The sequence below is a fragment of the Etheostoma spectabile genome, unplaced genomic scaffold (genome assembly GCF_008692095.1).
Source record: "Etheostoma spectabile isolate EspeVRDwgs_2016 unplaced genomic scaffold, UIUC_Espe_1.0 scaffold00000878, whole genome shotgun sequence".
Lineage (NCBI taxonomy): Eukaryota > Metazoa > Chordata > Actinopteri > Perciformes > Percidae > Etheostoma > Etheostoma spectabile.
The window spans coordinates 1-10,841 of record NW_022602657.1 but is presented as its reverse complement, the minus strand read 5'-3'; the positions used below and the strand labels follow the sequence as shown (position 1 = coordinate 10,841).

General features: G+C 41.4%; 2 protein-coding genes across 2 annotated transcripts; one reads left to right on the top strand and one right to left on the bottom strand.

Moving 5' to 3' along the window:
* LOC116674612 (tyrosine-protein kinase STYK1) lies at positions 1-6,668 on the top strand. Its single transcript, XM_032506998.1, has 10 exons — positions 1-584; positions 1,764-1,819; positions 2,035-2,193; positions 3,108-3,440; positions 3,535-3,716; positions 3,859-3,933; positions 4,993-5,201; positions 5,374-5,414; positions 5,763-5,859; positions 5,957-6,668. The coding sequence occupies exons 2-10, from the start codon at positions 1,765-1,767 to the stop codon at positions 6,147-6,149; spliced, it is 1,344 nt and encodes a 447-aa protein (XP_032362889.1). The 5' UTR covers positions 1-584; position 1,764; the 3' UTR covers positions 6,150-6,668.
* Positions 6,669-6,787: 119 nt separating this feature from the next.
* LOC116674611 (polyhomeotic-like protein 1) lies at positions 6,788-10,416 on the bottom strand. The gene is given in 9 exon segments (XM_032506997.1): positions 6,788-7,777; positions 7,877-8,111; positions 8,537-8,702; positions 8,875-8,962; positions 9,082-9,145; positions 9,265-9,440; positions 9,564-9,699; positions 9,817-10,151; positions 10,154-10,416. Coding segments are annotated over 9 exon segments (1,554 nt in total). The 5' UTR covers positions 10,356-10,416; the 3' UTR covers positions 6,788-7,625.
* Between the last annotated feature and the right edge of the window lie 425 nt (positions 10,417-10,841).

Genomic DNA, 10,841 nt, shown 5'->3' with positions numbered 1-10,841 from the left:
AACCAGAAATAAATCTAGTTTATTAGTGTTGACTAAATACTCCAGAGCGGGCAAAGCTTGTCACACCAGTTCCAGTACAATGTAGGCCAAACATGCTTAACAAAAGAACCAGTTTTCCTGAACAAAGAGGAGTAGCCAACACATGTCAACTTCAGAGAAAAGTCTAGTTACAGAATGTGGTCGAGCAAACAAAGGCAGGGCAAGAGTGAGGATCTCCACCAACCTGATATCAACATGATGCATCACTTCTAAAAACTGAAGAGTGTGACAGAAAGGAGGAAGAAGAAACTGCTAAATACAGGAGAAGAGGGGTGGGGTATAGTTGATGAGGGGTGGGGTTAGGAAAACACACAAGGTGGAAAAAAGACAAACAGAGAGCAGCTCACTGATCCCCAGAGCCAGACAAATCACCTGAGAAAAGCAATACAATAAAGATCTGAGCAGCACGGCTGAACCCGGACAACACATTCAGCTGGGAGGATGTATGAAAAGTGTCTGACTGTGTGAAGGAGAAAAACATGAGCCTGGAATAACAGGTTTGAATCTTTTCTTTTGGGATATAAGACACACCTGAAGGAGCTGAGGTAAGAAGGTTTTACACTCCATGTCTTTTTTTATTACACTGTTTTTGAAGTTGTGTAATATTTTGCTAAGGTTGCTCTTAGGTGGAATGAGCTCATGTTTAGGCACGCTGTTAATGAAATAAAAGCTCTAACTGTTCATCCACTGTCTTTCTCTGACCATTGGGACATATTCTATTAGTTTTGAGTGTGCAAGCAAGTTCTTTGTTTGCCCTTAATGTTTTCCCTTTGAGTGTACAAGCATTTATGGGTAATAAAATGCAGATGAACAGGTTTAGATATCTTGGATTTGACCTAAAAGAATGATCATGTGGTTGAAGATTTTCCCTGTGCCGCTGCATTTCTGTTCCCATACACTGCATTTAAAGCAGTTCTGAATTCAGATATACAGCATAAAGAATCCTCAGTTAGAGATGCTTACATTTTATTTCTGTACACAGCTTTGGTGACGCTCACATTGTGTTACCTTATCTTAAGATTGACCAACGATTGAGGTCTGTGCTGTAAGACCAAAAGGATCAAAGTTTTGTTTTACAAAAAAAAGATTGATTCGGTGAGGTGTCTGAATCTTTAATCTGATTGCCAGTCGTCTTTGGCAGGGGAAAAAACATTTGGCATACATCAGAGACTGTGATACAACATGTGAAGTTCCTGGTCTCAGTTACTCGTTCACTCAGACCCCTTCTCATGCTGGATACCTGGCAAGGGTCGCAGTATAATTAATCAAATAAAGGCAAAAGAAAGGTCTTCAGCCTTGATTTAAAAGCGAGGAGAGTAGGTGCTGACCTACTGTTTTCCCGGAAGTTTGTTCCAGATATGTGGAGCATAGCAAGTGAATACTGCTTCCCCCTTTTTGGTTCTGATTCTGGGGATGGTAAGCAAACCTGTCCCAGATGATCTGAGAGGTCTGGGTGGTTCATAGTTCACAGCAATATCCCAAAGGTATTTTGGCACCAAACCGTTTAGTGATTTATAAACTAGCAGAAGTATTTTGAAATCTTTTCTTTGAGGCACAGGAACCCAATGGAAAGACTTCAGAACTGGAGTGTAAAAAGGAAATGTTCTTAACTGTAAGCATATGGAAGTACTAGAAACCTACTGAATATGAAGTTTGACTGTGAATGGTGTATTAGAAATATATGAAAAAAGGTCTTTTATCACATCTCTTTTTACATTTGACAGGATGTCTTCTTTAGCAGATGCAGACTTCCAATGCAAGCAAGGAGACACTATCTGTGGTAGGTTTTAACAGCAGACAGAATTTGGGGAATTTGGCCACTAACTGGTCTGGCCATTAGAGGCCTTGTCCAGTGTTAAGTTGACAGACGACCAGATGACATGACATACCAGCCCTGGTTGTACAGACAAACATATCCGCCATTGACATTGGTGTGTCTGACTTGCTGAGTGATTGTAAAGATCAATGTTTTCTTGTGTCTGCTCCTGTTTGCAGCGATCCGTGTGTATGAGCAGGAGGTGATCATTGTGCCTATCTTGCTGCTGGCCAGCTTCCTGGTCACTCTGGTCTTCATTATCCTGCTGCGCTATTGTCCAGAGAAAGTCGATCGCATCCGTCCACAGTCCTCCAGGAGAGTGCTGCATGGCATCGATGGTAAGACACTGAAATAGACACAGTTGTTAGTGTTTTATATGTTTAAATAAATTAAATCATATCATACTGCAGGAATTATTTTTGATCTACACTGTCAGTGAACAGTCAGCAAGCTGATTCCATGTGGGTGTTTTGGTTTTTTCAGGAGGTGTAGTTCAGGTTCAACTTTCTAAGCATTCATTGTTTAGCACTTTTTAAACTGTCCTTACCGCATGTGCAAAGCATCTTTTTCTTCAGCAGGAACTCCGCTATCAGTCTGACTAATCATTTTATCATTAATCAAAGTTTAAGCTGCCAGGAACCCAAAATACAAGACAAAATCACCTATAACAATATAAAATCTGTAGTTATAATCACTCCACATTTTATTACAGAACAATATCTTTAAACTACTAAATAGTTAAAGAAATATGCAATAAATAAAACTACATCATATGCTATTTACATGTGAAATTATTTAATTCCAACTTTTGTGTTTTTCTCATTTAAAGTCTGTGTATGTCTGTAAATGATTTTAATGTTTATAGTCAGGAAAGCCCACATCAGCACTTTCAACTGGTTTTCAGTTAGTTTACTATAAATAAAACATGCTCAGTGTATTCACAGTGTAATATACTTTACAGGTGACAGTGGAACCAGCAGCATTCTTGGTTTTTTTTTCATTAAGCAAGGAAATGACAGATTACTTTTAGTTTTAGCATCCACTGTCTAATCTAATTTACCCCGTGGGGTCCATAAGCACTCCTACATACTATCTCAGTTTCAGTTAGACATATTTTCCAGCACTACACAAAGATAAATAGTCCTGTTTATCTGCTCTCATCTAAATCCTTGCATTTACCTCTAATGACAAATATTCTCTGTCTCCCTATCATCTCCCATCTCTCTATCTCTCCGTGGCTTTCTGTCCTTAGCTCCACCCGGTATCAATGTCCTGGAGCATGAAAGCATTGCTCTGGACGTGCCCAATTCCTACTCCACCTTCCACCCCCCGAACACTCACAACTCCAAAAACCCCTCTGTGTCTATGGAAACACCCTCTCTCCTGCCCAGCCCCCTCCCACAGCCCATTAAGCCCAGTTTCACTCCCATCGTCCAGCCGAGAGAGTTGCCCCGGCAGAGGCTGCCCGAGTCTTTCAACCTGGTCACCCCTCTGCCTGTTGCCTTCTCCCTGCACACCGACTCCTCTGTGTCCCTCTACAGGGCCCGAATGGAAAACAGGAACGTTGTATTGCGAGTCCTAAAGGGTGAGACAGTTAAACTTTAATTTAATGGAAGCTCTTAATTGTCTCATTTGATTTTGAGGACATCTCATTTCCCTATCATTCTTGCCCTATACAGACTCTGCTGATGCCACAGAAAGACACAACTTCTTGGGCTTTGCGTCCTTCCTGTCCCAGCTGGGACCACATCCCTTCCTGCCAGAGCTTCTTGGTGTGGTGTCACTTCGAGCTCCTCTTATTACAGTTGTAGAAGAGCTGGAGAATAGAGACCTGCTCAGCTTCCTGTGGCGATGCAGACAGGTTTATATTTTTATTACAGAGGGTATTCTGCTGCTGTGTGATAACTCACTTTAAGCATCAAACCATATATTTAAAGCTAATCAAAACATTCACATGTCAACTTTGAAATGTTAATTCAATTTCTCTTTGTGTTTTTTTTCAGGAGCATGTGAATCCTCCTTGTGAGATGACTGAGAGACGAATACTTACCATGGCCAAACAGGTGGTCTCAGCTCTGGTCAGTATGCTTACATACATGTCCTCACCTCCCTATACACTGCACATGTGCAAATATTTTACTTTTAAATCCCTGACATACTTTTAACCTTTCATGACCCCATCTTAGCGTTGACTTGTGGCAGGGTTTCCCTCTCTTCATCATACCATGCACCTACCCAACAATCCCAAAAGTAAACATTTTGTAAAATTTTCTCAGTACTTTAAACAGAGAAAGGTATATAGCTAAAGCCCTGGAAGCTTTGCATAAGCTTGATATTAAAATCCACATGTCACATGAAATTACTTAGAAAAAGGTTAAGGATTCACATTTTAAGCTGATGATGCAGCTAGAGGATTTATTTTCAATCAAAACGATTTATCAAAGTTATTTCAATTCATCCGGAGGGGAACATGAATGTCTAAAGCAACTTTCCTGGCAAATTGTTGAAAACCCTTAATGTGAAAAATCAGAGGATCACCAAAGTCATTTTGATTCATGCCAATCCACCCAATAGTTGTGCAACTATTTCAGTTTGGATCAAAGTGGTGGAGCTGCTAGCATGGCAAAAAAGACTAATCGGTTTAACACTTTTGACTACCCCAAATTAAACTGATAAATCTCTTCATCCTTTAAAGCACTTGATCTGTCCCAACAACACCTAAACAGATGCTCTAAACATGCAGTTTCTGTGAGGTTTTAGGAAGATCTATAGATAGATACTTTATTTATCCCTGCGGGGAAAATCAAGTGTCCAGCAGCTCACACATAAACACACATTCCCATAAACAACACAGAGGGGCATAGGTGGCGTTAAAAAGCCTGTTGGCTGTGGGGACAAAGGATCTCCTGAACCTCTCTGTCCTAGAGTTGTTGTTCACTGTAACTGCTCCTCTCTCCAGCCAGTCATTACCCATTATGTCGTACAGTTTGTTACATGCACATCCCTCCACTACAGTTCTTGATGAGTCCAGTTTCATATATGTATTTTATGTTGGCAGTGATGACTAAACTGAAATCACCTGTATAGGCGTGTGTGTGTTTAAACCTGAGATGCCACTTGTCTTGTTGCCCAATCAGGAGTTCCTTCACAGCAAAGATCTTCTCCACGGAAACATTTGTGCTCGGAGCGTACTGGTCACCAAGGACTTCACTGCCAAGCTTTGGGGCCTGCATGGGGTCCACACAAGGAAGAACCAGGGAGCCACTCAGAGAGATGATCCCAGCATGAAGAAATGGCAGGCACCAGAGCTGTTAGCCAAGAGACCTGCCAGTCAGAGCAGCGACATGTGAGTTTTACCTATTTTCATCCGTTATCTTTGGTATTTTCTGTCATATAAATCCGCCACTACAGATGCTGCTGCTGTTATTTATTAAATGCTGTTCTGTGAGTACTTTATGAAAAAAATTCACTGAACGAAAGACTATGACCGTTATTTGCCTCTGTGTTCTCCTCTCTAGCTGGTCAATTGGCATCTTACTGTATGAAATGGCAACATTGGGTAAGTTGAATTTGAACATTTTACCCATTTAAACTGAGTTATCTCATCTATCATTTTAATACAGTATCTCAAGGTATGTTTGGCAATTGTAACTAATGCATACCCATTAACAAGACTTGTACCAATACTGGATTTTAATATTATATTTTTTCATCAGTGTAATGAAGTCATATTAAGGTATTCCATTTGTTGGATTAGCCAAAAAAGGGCCAATGTATCTGGCTACTTTATCCATAAACAGCTAACAAAGTTACTAACACAATATCTATTAATTGCAATGTAAAATTACATATACCTTGATGCCATATCGCCCACTCATCCCTGCAACATTTACTCTTTTCTGTCCAGGTGAAGCTCCATATGCAGACATCTCAGTAAATGAGCTTCTGCAGTTTCATCAACGAGGGAAAAGTCTAAAAAAACCTCCCAACTGTTCCAACACGCTGTAAGTTCCACTGAATGCTCCAGATAACACAAAAGCACACTTGAAGCAGAGTACCATTTCCCCTCTCCAACAAATGTGCTGTAAATCTCTCTCTCAGGTACTCCATCATTAAGGGTTGTTGCCAGTGGAAGGATCAAGATCGACCCACTCTGGCTGAAGTGAGCCACAAGCTCCACTCAGGAGAGAAAAGTGCCTCTGACAAAGTCCTCAAGGTGTCTGGGACAGTTAACATCGAGCAGTACCTGAAGGAAGCAGGATACGGGGAAAAGAACAGTTACACTGTTTTCTGATCACTGCCTGTGCCAGCTAAATAAATTGCACTTCTCTCCGCAATGATGCACTTCTCCAAAACAATATCTTTCAGGGAAAATAAAAGTTTTCCAAACTTTTGCTTACTTTTGGTTTTGGGCACTGAAATTGTACTTTTATTTTAAGTAGTCTCCTACTTCCGGATCATGCAGCATAAATGAGAAAACCTGTACGCTAAGTAAGTTGTCTACTTTTGGGAACCATTCATTTTCTTCTGATTAAAACCTCATTCATGTGCTTCTTTGTCTGATAGCTAACTCTTTGGAGTTAAGCATTGTTGTGGGAAAATACAACCAGTAATTTTGTTGTAGTACACATTAAGATAGGTAAACTTGACCAACTTACAACCACTGCATCCTTAACTTGTAGTTGATACTGTTAATTTATGACGGTTTTACAGATCTTGTTTATAGCATAATACAAATGTATATTAACAGATGTAATATATGTTCTTACCACATTTTTGTGTGATTTGTTGGCAGTTGGAAATAAAGGACACAAATGTATTCATGCTATTGTACTTGTCAGTTCATGTGAAATGAGCTCAAATGGTTTACACAAAATAAACTATGATCTTTTCATTTTCAAGGGGTAATAAAAGCAAACGCACGCAAAGAGGTCCAGTAACAGGTATTGTTTATTGGTAGTACTGCATACATGTACACAGAGTACTTCCACTTAGCCCTTAAGAGAGCAAACCATGAGGAATACCTATTTTCAGGTAGTTAGGTTGATTAAAGCTACTAAAACTATCATTCATGAAAAAAATAATTTGGATTGTAGTAAAAAGTGGAAAAGATTAAAAAAAACTAAAACTTTCAATAACTGGTAAAATTAACTACTTAAAATACCAGGCTTTTTGAGTGTCCTTTGCTCGATGTGATTGGAGCCTGGATTAAACACACGGTAAATAAACTAATAACTACTAACAAGACTGAAATATATATATATAAATGAAGTGGACTGATGCTGACATCCCTCCCTCAATCATATTACTAAAGTTAAAGCACCGTTTGAAATACATCAAGAAGGCAACGTTTCTTTTCTTTTTTTAACCCAACAGGTAAACTGTCCTAGTAAGAAGACCTAGCACCGATAACTGCAGGCTGGCAGATTTGCACAGTTTCATTCGAGAATACATACAAAAGGTCTTTTACTCACAGCAACAGAAAAACAACAACTGACAAACACTACTGACATGGATACTTTAGACTGTCCATGCTCACCACTCACACATGGCAGTACACATATAACATGTTTTTTGCACATTCAATGTCCAGAAAGTAAACTGTCCATTCCCATGTCTTCACATGACTGATAGTGCACCATTGTTTTGTAAGAAACATCCTCACTTCCCCCATAGTCTTTTACTTCTTACTAAAAGAGGTCCAGGTATTGATTTCAGTGATAAGTCAATGAGACAACAATCCTGGTGTCCCTCTGAAGTACACACTGCATCACTCACGCAGGATGTTGATGGAGGCACAGATCTTGAGAGCAGGACCCAGCTTGATATTCATGGTGGAGATGAGATGGTCCTCTCGCAGGAGCAGCAGAGCCTGCCCATCTATTTCCTGTGACAGAAACTGTGCAGCCAACTCTTCACAGCCTGTACACAAACCAACAGAAAGACAGGAAGATATAGTTAGATAAAAAGAACAGAAGATAGGTTGCGGCTTACAAAACTGTTATCATACTGAACACCAACCTTGAAGTGAAGAGATAAATCTGCAGACTTCTTCCACACTCCACTGAGCAGGAGTTGCTGAGAGAAAGTTAGCCCCATCTAGTGGGAGGCTACCAGGAGCTGAGCTGTCAGACGGAGGAGCGCTGCGCTCAGCTCTAGAGCAGGAGTGTGAAGAGCTTGGGGACAGTGAAGGAGAATCGTCCTCTTCTTCCCCGTCGCTGGATACGTCCTCCGAGCGACTGGACTCGGAGTGACACTACGCCCACACAAGTGGAGAAACAAAAGCCAATGATAAAACTTCAGAGAGGAGCTGCATTTGTGGATCATGTGCAAATTATCTTTAAAAAACTTAAATAATGTTCCCCAGCTGGGCACGTAGTTTTGAGCAAAAATTTACTCAGAAGTAAATGGTGCATGTGTTGGATTATTTTGAGCTGCAAAATAATATATAATTAGGACACTACAGCAGCGGGAGAGTGCAGGGGACTCAATAAACTGCAGTGCCTGTGTTCACTCTATTGTAGAAACATGTCATCCAGTGGAACATTGTGACCCATTGATGGGGTTTTAATGCGACCTCCAATATACCATATCAGGTTTTAGATACACTGGCAGTAATAATTATTTGGGTGTTTTGATTTTTATTATTAGAAAAATATAGAATATTACTACAGATTTTACCTTAACAGATAGATGCCTGCTTGAAATGTTATTGATATTAGAACTGCTCCTGCGAGGGGGGCCTCTTCGCCTTGCAGCGCTCTCAGTGGGTGCTGGAGGCGGTGCCAGCCCCGCACCACTCCTCCCTCTGCTTGTCTTGAAGTGTTGGCTGCAGCTCACATTATACCTGTGAATCCAGGTGCACAGTCAAAACTCAGGAAGACTTTTCTTTGATCTTTGTTTGGTATAGTCTTTGACTGGTTTCTTTATTAAATTTGGTTACCTAACCTTAATATGAAGCACAAACAACAAACCAAAACAAAAACAATGCCAAAATGGAAAGCTAAAGAAAATCGTACCTCTTGGCACAAGTATTTGAACAGAACCTCTTTGATCCTCTGAACTGGCTGGCTGGGGCAAGGCTTGCACAGTACTCACACTTTAACACTGAAGAGAAAAAGGGAAGTACTTTACTATCTACTTTACACATTTATGAAATACTGATTATGCAGACAGATTCATGGTATGATACTTGATCCTTAAAAGAGAGTTACTTCACCACTTACATTGAGGTCCATTTTCAGAGCGGCCAACCAGGGCAAAATCTCTGTCTTTGAGGAGTCCAGCAACCTTTTACATCAAATACAATAAGAATTTTTTTACAAAAACGGTGCTTAGCCAGTGTATTTTAAATCAGAGATTTGATTCATTGCGATGCAAATTATGTCATCACAACAGTGTACACTTACGGGGAAGGGCTCAGCTCCCTTGGATGACAAAGCCTCTATGAGGTGGGTGAGGACTTGAGGTTTGACCACTGCCTGAGGAACAGGCGCTCTGTCTTTGTCCCCATGACCGACTCTTGACAAGGGCAGAGGCAAGGACAGGGTGGGAGGGGATGAGAAGGCAGCTACTACAGGAGGAGCTAGTAAGGATCAAAAGAAACAGGGAAAAACAATGAGCTTTCAACCAGATTTCTAGACTTTTCTTTGGCAACGTATTGCTCCTAATAATCTTTGCTTGATTTGAAGAGGATACATTGACATACCCGAGTCCTTTGTTGGAGCAGGGGATAAGGGAGGAGCAGAATCTTTCATAGGTGTAGAGTCTGAAGATTCTGTCACCATCTCATTTGGTGCGTCACTGTCAGATTTTCTCTTCAGAGAACCAATAGCAGGCTTTATCTAATGGTATGGGGGGGGAAAAACGGTTACAATTCCTTGTACGCTGACAGTTATCCTTAACACCAAACCAAAGAATTGTCAGTGTTGCTAAGTACGTCCTTTCAATGTTGGTCTTACCATAGCACTGTTGTTGGAGACTGTGTTAAAATTCCCGCCAGCTGTACTTTCCTGGGCCGTGCTGCTTCGTGCCAGTGCCAGGGCAACAGCCTGTGCGTTTCCTGTTAAGCCCTGCCTGGCTCCCACAAGCTGCACAGGGATGTGGGGAGTGTTGTGCTGGGTGTTGCTAGGTGGAGCTGGGAGAATGGGAGGTGGGTGTCGAGGAGGCAGCTGTACAGGTAAGCGTTGTCCTTGAGCTGTCTTGGGTTGGATTGGCACAGGTCCTTTTTCTGCAATAGTGCTGGCCTGTTGTAGGGGCTGCACCACCAGAGTTTGTGTGTTAACGTTGGCTTTGGGCCAATAGTGTAGCCCTGGGTGGTTGGAGGAACATTTGAGGTGGGGACCAGGATCATGGGGGCAGCAGAGGAGGACAGGAGGAGTTGGGAAAGAGGGAGCGCTGGAGAGGAAGAGGAGGAAGGAGCTACAGAAGCAGAAGGAGTCACATTCTTTAGAGTCATAGTGTTGACATTGGACTGCTGAGTAAAGCTGGGTTTGGCCATGTGTTGCTGGTTGTGGTTGCACTTGCTGCTGCTGAGCTGTCTGGGCAAAACTCTGCTGCGGCTGCTGTTGACCAAGAGGAAATCTAGCAAAATCTTTCCTCTCTGGAAGCTCAGCTTTTACAGCAACTGCTCTAGGAGCGGACGCACAGTGTAAGGTCAGATTCTGCACCTGTAAAATTAGAAAAGAGTAGGTTGCAGTGAATGCATTTGAGAAAACAAGCAGGAGTGTGCTTGGTGGTGTCAAATAGTCCTATGACAATTACATCTCTGAACACTATGACATATCTAAGACTGTATGACTTTAAATGACTTTAAACTTCCTCAAAAATCCCTCCATAAACTTCAACTTCTCAGAACTCAGCAGCTCGTGTCATCACCAGAACCCCCTCATTTCATCATATAACCCGGTTCTTCAGCAGCTCCATTGGCTCCCGGTTCAATTCAGAATACCAATTTAAAATCCTTCTCCATATTTCAAAGCCATCC

Bases quoted from the DNA above. Each gene is read 5' to 3' on its own strand.
- LOC116674612 (XM_032506998.1), top strand. From the start codon at position 1,765: ATGTCTTCTTTAGCAGATGCAGACTTCCAATGCAAGCAAGGAGACACT. The intron at 2,194-3,107 runs GTAAGACACTGA...TTCTGTCCTTAG, and splicing joins AGTGCTGCATGGCATCGATG to CTCCACCCGGTATCAATGTC. The intron at 3,934-4,992 runs GTCAGTATGCTT...TTGCCCAATCAG, and splicing joins AACAGGTGGTCTCAGCTCTG to GAGTTCCTTCACAGCAAAGA.